This window comes from Dicentrarchus labrax, unplaced genomic scaffold (genome assembly GCF_905237075.1).
Source record: "Dicentrarchus labrax unplaced genomic scaffold, dlabrax2021, whole genome shotgun sequence".
NCBI classification, from domain to species: Eukaryota; Metazoa; Chordata; class Actinopteri; family Moronidae; genus Dicentrarchus; species Dicentrarchus labrax.
The window spans coordinates 918,380-932,351 of NW_026136701.1; the positions used below are offsets into that span (position 1 = coordinate 918,380).

Consider the following 13,972-nt stretch of genomic DNA (forward strand, 5'->3'; position numbering starts at 1 on the left):
AATGCTGTGTTTCAAGGATTGCCTTATATCCCCTTTGTGCATGTGTCAGCGTTGTGGTTTTCTGCCAGAAGCTGTCATACATTGACTGTTTATCCAGTCTGAAGCCACATTGTTACCATCCACTGTTTAGATCTGGGTGCTTTTTAACTCTAGTTTTAACCCGGATGACAGATTTTAGTCATTAGATGTCTGGATCTTAAGTTATCAGAGAAACAAGCTGAGCTAATGTTAGCAGCAGCTCGGCTCACAGCCTCTCCTTAGTCTGTCCAACAGTGTGGGAGAAACAGTGATTGTTAAGGTGGAACTGCTTTATTCAGTGTTTTTAGCGATTTTAATCAGCAGGTCTGTTTGTTTTGGAGAGGAGGAGACCTCTGTGGATCATTGGGCTCCTGGTAGAAACCTCCTGAACCATGAACACTGAAGGAATCCTAACCGGGAGAAGCTGACTGCAGTGATGGGAATGCTGGTAAAGAAAACAACTCCCATGATCCCACGCTACTTTAAGATGTCATCAAACTTTGTCTTTTGTTATTTTTCAGACACCCTAGTGGCAGAAATTACATATTGTACATTTAACAAGATTTTATAAATTCCTTATAGGTGTTAGAGTATTTTTAAAGAGTCACCTCAGTCCCAGACTGGCCTAAGCTGAAGACTTCCCCCTCCCAAATTTCATCCCCTTCCTCAAATCCATTCCTCCAAGTACAGCATCCTCTATCTTTATCCTTAACTCTTCAGAAAAGCCTTTTCAAACAGTCAAATTTAACTTCAGATGAACGAAACACTAGGTTAAATGTGGGACAACTTTACCAAGTGCTCATTGAGTGTTTTGACCCTGTGTTTGTGTTTTTTTTTTTTAAGACTGGCTAAGTTAAACCAGTGTTTTGCCTCTGTGCTATAGCAACCCACACTGACTGTGTATATGTATACAGTAATATGATGGTTCAGGTTAGGGCAGTGGTTCCTAAACTGGGCGTCAGGACCCTTACTAAGGGTTGCCGAGGCTTAATGGGGGGTTGCAAGGCCTTGATTTTACGGTGTGCTAGAAAACTACTATACACATCTCGTTTTTTTAATAGATTTTTGAAAGTGTTCACACAATATTCTTAAATTATTCAGTCAAGGTAGTTAGTTTAGATGAGTTTATATGAGTTACTATTAATGAAAGAATAATTATTTAATAATTAGTTCTAAACATCTGTGAATTAACATACTGACCAGGGATGGAGAGGGGGAGGGGGTTGGCTTCTTGTGCTCCAGCACTGAATGTTTTCAATTTTTTTCTCCAATCTTTTAGTCTTTTAAAAGAACGTCAGCTTTGTGTCTGAAATTAAATTAAAGAAAGTCAGCTTTGAGGAGTGAAAAGAGAGAAGAAAGGGAGAAGTAAAAGACAAAATATGGAGTGGTCTGGTCTGGTGCCACAATGTTTTTGCAGCGTGAAATTAGATCTGGAGTCTGAAGCTGTCAAAAGTGGCCCAAATTAGATTTTTTTAGTTTATACAGTATGTGACTCAGTTCAGTCTGAACAGCATAAATCACATGGAATCTGATCTTTTCAATTCTGATATGGGACCCTTTTAGACACAGGCCTGATATTTTGCAAAGTGACCTCATTGTGAACAGTAATAACTGAATTAAAGGGACTTTTTTGTCAGTCTAGATATTCATCAAGTGTGGGAGAACTGGGACCTGGAATCTGATATGGACCACAATTAACAAATAATGTGAACAAACAAACAAAAGAAATCTGATCTAAGCTATAAATCAGAATTTCTAAAGCTTGCAGTGTCAACGTAGCCTTGGATATTAGAATTAGATCAGGTTATTATGGCAGGGTTCACGTTTGTCAGATTTGTTAGTTAAACATTAATTTTGTGAACTCTAGACTCTAAACATAGTTTGACTAAAATAGGTTTCAAGATCAATAATGCTGCTTACACTGTTCCTACTCAGCCTATGTTATGTGTTTTCTCTTTTTATTTTTAATTTTAATCACTTTCAATATTTGTTGTGTTCTGGTTTCAGAATGATGAAGACTGGTGGAGACCCCCCACTAGGCGTCGCTAAAGCTTCACAGGGGAGCGTGAGGCCTTCTTGATTTTAAGGGGTGTAATTAGCCTTCACTCTCTTACTAAACAGCCTCGTGCTGAATTAGAAAAGTCTGGAAGAAGAAAACACTGACATTTAAAAAAAAAAGAAGATTATTAACTCTATGTGATTGTTATAAATGAAAACAATAGATAATACAGACAGAGAACTGTATAAAAAGTTCCTAAAAATATAAAAACAAAATCTCTGATCAGTATTCACAGGAAATAATTTGATCAAAATTCATAGAAATTACTCATTTTACGCAAACCACCTGCAGTTATTCTGTTCACTGTTTGGGTTCACTGTGCAATTTATCAGTTATTCTGTACTGTTATTGCTGTGTATTGAATATAATATGAAATATTCATAAAATATGTCACTTGGTCAGGGGACATCAATTTATTCAATGAAAGAAAAGGAGTACCTTCAGGGAAAATGTTAGGAATCACTACTTTGGACCCCCCTAGGACTGGGCTAAGCCCCGCATGTTTAGAACGTCAGGCTGATCCTTACCATTTTCTGTCTTTCTCAGTTTGTTAAAGTATATTTATTTATTTATAGACATACATATAGACACAAATTTATTCAGGAACGTTTTTTTTCAGTTCCCTCTTTTCCTGTCATTTCCTGTTATTCCTGCTTATTTGAATGTAATCCTTGTTGTTTTCTTGGTTCTTTTTCACAGACTGCACTGAAAAAGTAAAATATTGGTTTAACTTAAAAAAAATTAAGTAATCAATCACACAAAATATTTGACATTTACTTAATGTTAAAAATGTATTCAGTTTAACCTGTATTTTTTAACTCAGTGCAAATTATTTTATGTAGGTTGAGCAAACCACTTACTAATATTACTAATAATATATACTACTATTATATAATTATTATATATTACTTAAAATACATTATATTTCAAGTAATCCTATTTTTTTTTTTAATGGTTGTGTTTTTTGACTTATTGTATACAAGCCATTTTTGGGACATAACAATTAGTTACTCTGTGCATTCCCAAGTAAAGCGATACATCATACATAGTTAGTTCCTCATGCTTTATAATTATCTTACTTATTATCATATTCCGACCACTCGTTCTCAGTTTATGAATGGTGGGCAATATTGAGTTGGTGTTGTATTCAAGCGCCATAGGAAATTTGAATTGTGTTGTGAGTAATGATGTTTGGTGAAGCATGTGTCTTGATAAAATATATCTATAACTAATACCACCTGAAGTGAGGATGATTTAATCCAGGTCTAGTCTTGAGACAGGTAAGAATGTATAAAGATCAGTTATCTTGGGGAACCGAGAAGGAGAGAGAGATTGCAGCTTGGACAAGCTCCGTTAATTTGATTCCAGTATGAGTTGATTTTTCCTCAGTTTTCTGTAAATATCTTTAGTTTTTTTGTTGCTTTTCACATTTATGGAAGCACTTGAATAAATGCCCACAAAAGGGGAATTAAACCACAACGTCCTGAGTCTGCCTCCTACTTATGACCTACTCTGGCAACACCTATCTTGCAGAATGATTCCTAATAATGTTGCCTGAAGAATGAAGCATATATAAAGTTAATAGACTTGGTCCAAGCACAGAACCTTGTGGAACTCCATGACTAACTTGAGTGTTTATAGAGGATTCATCGTTAACATGTACAAACTGAGAACGATTTCAGAGACAAGTCCATTGTCAGAAGCAATCAGAAGGTCATTATTAACTTTAACCAGAGCTGTCTCTGTGCTATGATGAACTCTAAATCCTGACTGAAAATCCTCAAATAAACTATTGTTATGTAGAAAGTCACACAACTCTTTGGCGACTACTTTCTCCAGAATCTTAGAGAGGAAGGGGAGGTTAGAAATCGGTCTATAGTTGGCTAAAACCCCTGGGTCAAGAGTGGACTTTTTAAGAAGGGGTTTAATTACAGCTACTTTAAAGGACTGTGGTACATATCCTGATAATAAAGAAAGATTAATCATATCCAGTAAAGAAGTGCCAATTAAGGGTACGACTTCTTTAAGCAGTCTAGTTGGGACAGGTTGATGGCTTCGATTGAAGTTAATTGATGAAGATCGATAGCAGATAGTCTAAATATATATCTATATCTATATCTATATTTTAAAGTCCCTGAACTTGGAGAGCCAGTGATACCTGTTGAGGGCATTTGGTGATGAAGTTTCTCTCTAATAGTAATAATTTTATTATAAAAGGAGGTCATAAAGTCGTTGCTATTTAAGGGTTGTGGGGATATGTGGCTCAATAGAGCTGTGTCTCTGTCAGCGTGGCTACAGTGCTGAAGAGGAACCTGGGGTTGTTCTTGTTTTCTTCTATAAGTGTTGAATAATAGGCTCTGGGGTTCCATATGTTCTAAGACTATCTTGCCAAATTGGGGATCGATGACCTACTCACCCTCTGAGCCACAGCCGCCCATGGATAAAATATTGATAGGTATGTTTTTATTAGTGTACAATCACCTCAAAATAAGAAGCATTGTGAATTTGTTACCTTAGAATGAGCCACTACAGAGGCCCCGCTCCCTCTGTATCTACAAAATCCGCCATGTTGAACCACCATGTTTCAACAGTAGCCCAGAACGGACAAACCAGGCCTGAACGAAAACAACTATCTGTAGTCTTCACATCTAACGTTACTCTCTATTTTAAAAACGTACTCAACCGGTTATTTCCCCAGACCTTTTATATACCACTTCTGTCGAACACCGGGCTTTGTGTTTTTTATCCTTTCTCCTGTGTTCCCTCAGGGGGGCTCTTGAAGACCCTCCCGCTACTCTCTGCCCCCTCCTCATTTCAGGGAGCCCTGTATTGTTGTGCGGACCGTACCAAATGCGCCAGAGAGCGGGGGTGTATTGATGAGGCAGTTCAGCGGCTGGACAGCTCCCGTCCGTTTGTCTGACCATGCACCTGGATCTCGAGGCCCGGCCCGCAGCTCGACCGCGTTCTGTTCACAGGCTAGTTCCGGAGGTCGTCGGTCAAAGCCTGCTGCTAGAGTGCCACTTGGCCGGTTCATAAGAGAGGAAAAGCAGGAGAAGACAATACGCACAGGGAGCAGCTAAAGGACGGGACAGCCATTGCTTTTTGCTTTCACGGCTAAGAAAAGAAAGCAGCGTCTCGGCTGTGTATCAGCGGAACAAGAGACAGTCCGGCGGAGGGAACACCGCACCGAGACCCACCTAAACCCCCTCCCCTGTCTCGGTTCGTCTCTTTGACTGAGTGTGTTTTTTGTGAAGATGTATTATCCGACCGTCTTCCTCCTGCTGCCAGTTCTGTGTAGCATCATCAGCACCTCCAGAGCTGCATCCTCAGTATCCCGTAAGTAGGCTAACACACACACACACACACACACACACACACACACACACACACACACACACACACAACACACAACACACACACACACACATTAGCTACCGTGGCTAATTTGGTGGTGAGCTCTTGCTGGGGCCAGCGCAGCTCTCTGTGCAGTCACGGATGTTGTTGTACAGTTTTTGTGGGGCCCATAAACAGGGAGCCAGAGCCCACTATGCTTGTGTGGTCTGACAGCTATGTGGGGGCCAAAATGCTGGACCCCACAGGTTTAAGTTGTTTAGCGGTTAGGCACTTAGGTGTGATGGTTTAAGGTTAGGGAAGGGGCGAGGGAATGCAGCCAAACAAGTGAGTGAGTGTGTGTGTGTGTGTGTGTGTGTGGACTCTTAGTTAGCATGGCCAAACCACCAGCATAATCATCAGGGCTGTGGATCATGCAGTATTATATGGAAGCCCATTTCTGCCAATTTGAGGGGGAAAAAAGATTCAGTAAGTCATTACATCACTTTCTCAAAATAATGAGAAACCATCTCAAAATTTGGATTTAGTATTTTGGGTAATAATATAGTTTGAGTTTTTATTAAGACATTATTTTCAAATAGTAAGTCATTATTGTAAGATAATAGTGCTGTGTCTCAGTTTGAATACTTCCATACTTAAACCAGCTATTTTCAGTACATATTAAGTGCGTTCAAAATGTTGAGTGTGGCAAAATGCAGTGCACTGCAAGTACCTGGGTGGTGCACTCATAGAACGCTAAACACTTCTCACCCTCAGTGCTCGTCTGCTATGTAGCAGAAGGGAAGGTATCACCAGAACATACCATTATATTTTAAAGGGAGTAGGAGGAGTACAGGTCATCGGCTTAGATGGTGTAATTTCCGCCTTGCATGAAACATTTGACTAAAAATCGCTGTAGAAGAATGTTACGCGGTTAAATGTTGTGATCGTCATTTCCAGCACGTACATCAATTTGAGACTGTGCTGCTGAAATGACTGCACTACGCAAATAAGTACGTAGTGTGCATAGGTGTACGACATAGAAGTGACACAGCATATGCCTTTATTTTGACATGCTAAGTCATACTTTGGAGAACGTTTCTCATATATATATGACTACAGAATCTTTTTTTCCCATCACATTGGCACAAATGGGATTCCATAGTATCATAAAAATGACACGCATCTCATTGTTTTAATGTTTGTGAAGGAGTATACTGATGTATTGATGAAGTGCAGAGTCAGCAAATGTAGCACTAGAAAGTACATAGTTCAGAGTTCAACTTTGTGCAGCCAGGGTAGCAACAACATATCAGTTTCAGTTGTACAGAGGGAATAATATGAAATCTGCTCACCAATCCATACTGACCTACTGGGTGCTCCACAAATGTAACCCAAAGTAGAAGGAACCTTGTTTGATGACACCTTTTAACCCCCACATCCAGCACTTCTAATTATAGGACTGTAAGAAAATATGGAAAAATGTCTACTGAACGTTTCTCAACAGTATAAAATAGTTAATAATCAGTATAATCATGGATTTAAGAAAATTTATTTATCATTAAACAACACAAGGTTGTACAACAAAATGAAAGTTTGCCATCCCTTCATGCTACACACATAAGATAATTAAATGTAGCGAATAACATAGAAAATGACAAAAATACACGTATACACCCAGGAAATAATTCTGCAGGTCATCTTTTGAATTTGCATCTGGTTAAATGTAAACAGCAGCAACAACCCAGTGGCGATACTAAGGTTTCGTCTTCACATAAAAAGAAATAGTGTTTCTGAGCACGAAGCATCATCGATGTAAACACAGTCTCTCCTGCACTCTGTTGGCTTGTAACAAGGTCCACTCGTCAACTGCTTGATCTGGGATGTTGATGGAGCAGGTCTCTGTAAAGATGAGAGCACAATAGTTTCCTCTTTTTTGGCCAGCCTGAGTCCCATTTCTTTATTTTGCTTAGAAATGCTACCTTAAATAAAACATTTTTTATTGTTGAAGGTCCAGTGTGTAACATTTAGGAGGAGTATTCACTTTGTTTGTATGTTTTGCGGCCACCGTAGTGTCTCTGTCATGCTTGGAAGGTGGCGGTAAAGTGAGGAAATCACGATCTGTTAGATGCCACTAAATCCTACACACTGGACCTTTAAAGGGATACTGCACCAATTTTACACATTAAGGTCAGTTTACTCAGCTGTTTTGGAGGGAGCTTTCTTATGTCTGAAAGAGGCTAGAAACTTTACATTTTGACCAGAAAGTTACAAACAGCAAGTGTGGAGTTTGAAAGATGTGGGCCTTCAAGATAAACTAAGATAATATTTAACTTTATTGCTCCCATATCGTAAAATTGTATTCATTTAACAGGCACTTAAGTTGCATTATGGGAATTGTAAGCTAATTCAATGCCCTAAAATATAGGAAGCCCAATTTGGAGTGGTTCATAAGCTTAAAAAGGTAATATTGTTTGCTTCAAAATGTAACTTTTTAACCATTGCACACTGTCATTTGCACCCCCATGCCCATACGTTTGTGCACAGGAGACACTCTTGAATATCAGAATAATACACAGAGTCATTACAGTGATAATATGAGACAGATAACCCAGTGGTGGCTAAAAATAAGAGACCGTGGTCCCACCCATAACATAAAAGTAACAGAGTCAGATAAGTAGCTTGACATCAATTCAATCTCTGTGTGTACAGTACACTGACAGGCTCTTGACGTGTTTAGCCTAGATTATCCAGGTGAACATTGGCTACGTTCACACCGCAAGCCTTACTTCTTAATTCTGTTTTATGCGGGATGCAGTTTTGGAATTTTTGGAAGGTACAATTTCTTGCTTGGTGTCTTTCTATCCACCTGTTTTATGTGCAATACACAAGTTGTGCACTTTGTGTAAAGGTTGGCATATTGAAAAGACTGATGGAAATAAGCCACTGCCACAACCGCATGTGACATCACATCAACATGTCATGTTCAGTATAGATAGATAGATAGATGTGAGGCTAAAGAGACACAGCAGAGGTGCTGACAACCTTCTGAAATGCTGTGCTACTCAGTATCCCTCAATTCACAGCCCAGGATTATAACACCACACAGGAGAAAGTTGCGGAAACAAACGCCGACTGGGCCAGTAATTATCCCACGGCCCGACAGTGTTTCGGTGTGACCCTGTTAACTAGCAACTTTCAGCTAAATTAGGTTGTCAGTTGACAGGGTCACAGACCCAGGAGGCAGGAGGAGGATGTGAGACTTAGTACAAGCAGGTACTGAGATTAAACATTTTACTGCTGTGCTTCCTACTATGCCTTCATATTGACAGCCCTAATGGTGGCTGCTTTCTTCTTCTGTCGATGTCCTGCTGCCACTCACTGTGACTCCAACTTCCAAGAAATAAAGACCATTATGGATGTAACTGCGACCTTTCTGGTTTGATTCTGGACAGGGCCCTTCATGTTGGCAATATGCAAGTTGCATAGTGTGCATTTATGTATGTTGACATGGGCTACACATGGTAAATGGACTGTAGTTATACAGCGCCTTTCTAGTCTTTCAACCACTCAATGTGTTATACACTATATGCCACCCTCACCCACCCACACACATTCATACACTGATGGTGCCAACTGCTCATCAGAACAGAAACTAATCATTCATTTACACTCACAAACCGATGCGTAGCCTCAGGAGCTATTTTGGGTTCAGTATCTTGCTCAAGGGTACTTTGACATGCAGTAAGAGGAGCCAGGAATCGAACCTGCTGCAACCTGAAGATGTTTCTAGTAAGTTAACCCTATACATGATCTATGATGGTTCCTTACATATCGAAGTATCCTTGAGCAAGATACTGAACCCAGAATTGCTCCCGATGCTGTGCATCGGTGTGTGAATGTGTGTGAAAGGGTGAATGTGGCACGTAATGTAAAAGCGCTTTGAGTGGTCGGAAGACTAGAAAAGCACTATACAAGTACAGGTCCATTTACCATTTACCATTTACACTGACTTCCCTCTCAGAGGTCAAAGGGCATATTTACTTAAGTTTTTTTGAGTTTCTGGTTGTAGAAAGTTCAGTATCCTAGAATGTTAATAGGTGCATGTTGTGGAAAGAATTCTTTTATTTTGATTTACAAATTGAATGTAATCAGAAATGGTTCCAGAACCATTTTCATCCTACACCTTATTTAAATCTTCCCTTTATCTGTTCTGCTTACAGCTTAGTTTCACAGCTGGCTTTTGTTTTAAGAAACTCAGCTTCTCTGCAGCTCTCACTGGACTGTCCTTTGGGTGCTAACAACTACTTAAATGGGAAACAATGAGTGCAGTCAGTTATGTCATTAATGGTAAATGTACTTATATAGCGCCTTTCTAGTCTTTTGACCACTCAATGCGCTGTACACTACATGCCACACTCACCCCATTCACACACGTTCATACACTGATGACAGTGGCTGCCATGCAAGGTACCAACTAATTATTCATACACACTCACACACCGCTGCAGAGCATCGGGAGCAATTTGGGGTTCAGTGTCTTGCTCAAGGATACTTGGACATGCAGCGAGAGGAGCCGGGGATCGGACCTCCAGCCTTCTGATTAGTGGATGACCTGCTCTACCTCTGAGCCACAGCCGCCCCTTAATGTGTCTATTCAGCAAGAAAATGCACAATGTTTCTCTACTACTACTACTACTACTACTACTACTAGATTGTGTTGTTTCCCAGTAGTCCTGAAGAAGTTTCCCTCATTCTTTCAAGAATTGTTTAGTGTAAAGCTTAAAGTCTCTGTTAACTGCAGAGAGTGGTTCTGTAGACTTGGCAAGACAGAACAAGCGAAGACATTAGAGGGAACATTGTTAGAAACTGAAAATTTTGACCTTAGTACTAGATCCTCTTTTACACACAATCTAGGTGACACAGCCTCACTTCTGTAATGAAACATCATCAGGACATTGGGCAATGCCATCTGCACTAAAACAGATGGTGTGGCAGAAAATGTTTTTACCTCGACATGCTACCTTGATCCACAACACGGTACAATCCACCTGAACTGGCAATAAACAAAATATTTTTTTGACGAAAGATTAAAGCTCAAATTAAAGCTGCAAGCAGCATTGGGCCACACCATGCTGAGACCCCATGCCCAAGCTCATCACCAGAAGCCAAGGGAGACTGTGCAAAGGACTTATGTGTTCATAGTAAGTCTCTTCACTGTGAAACGTGGAAATTCAGCGCCACACCACGGATACACCGTTTGACGCACAGTAAATATTTGATTAACTTTTGATCACCAACGTGTCTAGATTGCGGTGATCAAATTTGAAGTCGATCCGATAAAATCCGTTGGAGGAGTTAATTAAAACGGAAGCCCTGAAATGCTGGAAATGGCATCACAGTTTGACATTCGATTCAACCTGGCCAACTTTGACGGCATGCCACAGACACACCCTTCAATGTACAGTCACAAATAGCTCAACTTGTAATCAGCAGCATTTTGTAACTGTACTGATCAATTTTGAAGCAGATTTGAGAAGATAGGAGTTTGTTCGTTCAAATACAAGGCGAAAAATTTGCCAACAATAAACACAAAATTCAAAATGGCCGATTACCTGTTGGGTTTGGGTTATGGGTCCAAGAGGATTTTTTGCTTGTCCCATCATGATACACATGCGTACCAATTTTCGTACATGTTAGTCGTACGTGTCCTGGGGGCTGATTTTGGGGGGTGTGGCTAAGCCATTATGCGACGCCCATCTGCAGGACCAAGAAAATACCTTAGCCTTCGCTGCGACTGAATTTTGTGCAAAGTTTCATGATTTTTTGTGCATGTTTAGTAGAGCTGGAGGTAAACGAATATTTATTAAACGATTAATTTTGCGATTATTTTACCGATTAGTCGACTAATCTAACGACTAATTGGACGATTAATCTAACGATTATTTTTCTGTGAGACAGATAACGTTAAAAGCTACTTTAATTTGCTTGCTACCGTTAGCTAGATCTAGCAGCTGTGCACTTTGGTGGTGCTAGGCTAACCTACGCATCTTAGCTCTCTGTGCAGTTTGTTCGTGCTAGGTTAGTAGCTAAAGTTCACATTAGCTAATGTTAGCTACTATGGATAGCTGTGTTCTGCAGCCGTAAGCTAGCTACCATTCAAGCCAACATTAGATGATAACTAACGTTAGCTAAACACAGCTGTCTAGGCGCCAGTAGCTAACTAACGTTAACATTAGCTACTAATCTAGCACGAACAAACTGCACGGAGAGCTAAAATAGTTAGCTAGCACCACCGAAGTGCGCAGAGCTCAAGCTACACAACACACTACACAAACATGAAATTAATTTAACGTTAGTACTTAATTGTTATGGTCTCCTTCATGAGTGATGGGCTGCCTCCGTTTCAGACGCTCCCACATTGCTGTTGTACTGGTGTGGTATGCCAACTCCATTTGGCAAAGAGCGACACTTTTACGTTTGGGACTAAATTTGAAGTAGTCCCTTATACTTGGATGATTTAGGGCGAGCTGTTTTTTTATGACTTTTTCTTTTATTGGGGCTTTTATTGGGACTTTTTGCAGGGCTTTGTTGGGAATTCTGTGAGGAGGTTGCTGTTTCGTCCTCCATTCTGCAATGTTTTGGTCTCCCACGTGTGTGTGGCGAGCTGTGGCGAAGTGTTGACGCATTGAATATGACGTCGACGTAATTTTGACGTTGACGCGTCGCTACAGGCCTAATGTTTAGCCCCCCCAAAAAAACATCAAATGTTAACACAAAAGCTGATTTTCGGCCGGTCGCCATGGCAAAATTCTTAAGATTCACACGATGTCATCGTCATCATCCCAATACATTTCTGACAGAATTTCAGCTAGATCTGGTCAGTCTGCTGGAAAATGGATGCCAAATATGCAGTTGAAGGCGGGACCTAGCGGTCGCTGGCTCAATCCCTAAATATCCTGACCCCAGATATCCACACTCAGTGACTACCTTGACTGCTGTGTGTGAATGTGTATGAATGCTTAGTGTAAAAGTGCTTGGAAGTGGTCGGAAGACTAGAAAGGCGCTATAAAAATACAGGTCCATTTACCATTTACCATATTCAAAAACGTCATGATCAAATGTAATCTTGTTCAAATGATCAAAAAACACATAAATGAATAACAAGGATATTTCTCAGTAGGATAAGCTGTCAGTGGAGTGCTGAGGTCATTTTCCATGTTCTCCGTTGAGCAGATCATCTCTTTCTTGTTCCTTTGAACTGATTAATACATGCTTGGCTTGTTGTTTTGTAATGCATATGAGGGAGCTCATTACCATGCCCTGCACCTGTCACACACACACACACACACACACACACACACACACACACATACACACCACACCACACACACACACACACACACACACACACACACACACACACACCACACCACACACACACACACACACACACACACACACACACACATACACACCACACCACACACACACACACACACACACACACACACACACACACACACACACACACACACAAATACAAATGCAGAGCTGCCACTCCCTCCCCCACCCAAACTGTGTCTCATATCAATTCTGATGAATGTGTCACAAACAAAGACTAACCTATACAATCGGGCAGCCTTATGCTGGGAATATGTCCCATTATAAGGTTGAAAAAGCAATGTTATCTGCATTATGTCCAAACCGTTGATAAAAAACAAAACTTTGTTTTTAAAATATATTTTTTAGTGACAGGCTGTTAAAGTGATTTTAAAGATTATTTTTAGGGTATTTTGGCTTTATCAACTTGTGACAGTTACATAAGTGACATGCACGTAATTTCATAAGCGTTAGAATAACCTTTCTGGTAAAGAATTACTTTAATATATCAGTGTTTGTAAAAGCACAGCCTCTTTGACCACAGCTGTTCCTCATCCTCATTTTAAAGTCTGTGTTATTTACTTTTATTTCAGAGGTATAGAACAGTGGTTCCCAACAATCAGAACAATGAGAAGAAAACACTAAATTTGACAAAAAGAAGCCTTTAAAAAAAAAAAATCCACAACACAGAATGAGAATTGTATAAAAAGTTTTCTAAACAGAAAATCTGCTCAAAATTAATCTAAATCACTTGTTTTATGCAAGCTTCCTGTAGTTACTGAATTCACTATTTGGGTTCTTTGTACAGTTTTGAGTATAATATGAAATATCCATAAAATATGTCACTGAGTCAGGGGTCAACAGTTTATGAATAATAGAGAAGGGGTCCCTTAAGGAAAAAGGTTGATAACCACAGGTTTAGAAGTTGTTGAATTACTAATGCTAATTACCAATGCAGCTCATACAATACAATAAAATGCACAATGGGATTGGTACAATATGAATGTGTGCAGTGTGAACAAATTTCACTGAAAACATACTATTGTACTTTATATAGGACTATACTTCCATGCTACCCAGCACTGCACACTGTAAAGAAAAAACACTCTCCTTTGGGCTCCAATTGGAAAGTTATTCATTATTGATTGATCTAAGTGTTTTGTTTTTCTTTGTTGTTTCTCT

The 13,972-nt window shown here is 39.8% G+C and overlaps 1 protein-coding gene across 1 annotated transcript in view; it reads left to right on the forward strand.

Annotated features, from left to right (window-relative positions):
* Positions 1–2,899: 2,899 nt before the first annotated feature.
* The window catches only part of cntnap2b (contactin associated protein 2b), a 40,222-nt gene continuing 29,149 nt past the window's right edge, over positions 2,900–13,972 (forward strand). Inside the window, exon 1 of the mRNA XM_051411133.1 lies at positions 2,900–5,413. Within this exon, the coding sequence (XP_051267093.1) occupies positions 5,332–5,413 (82 nt within the window). The 5' untranslated portion in view covers positions 2,900–5,331. The remainder of the gene's footprint in view (positions 5,414–13,972) is intronic.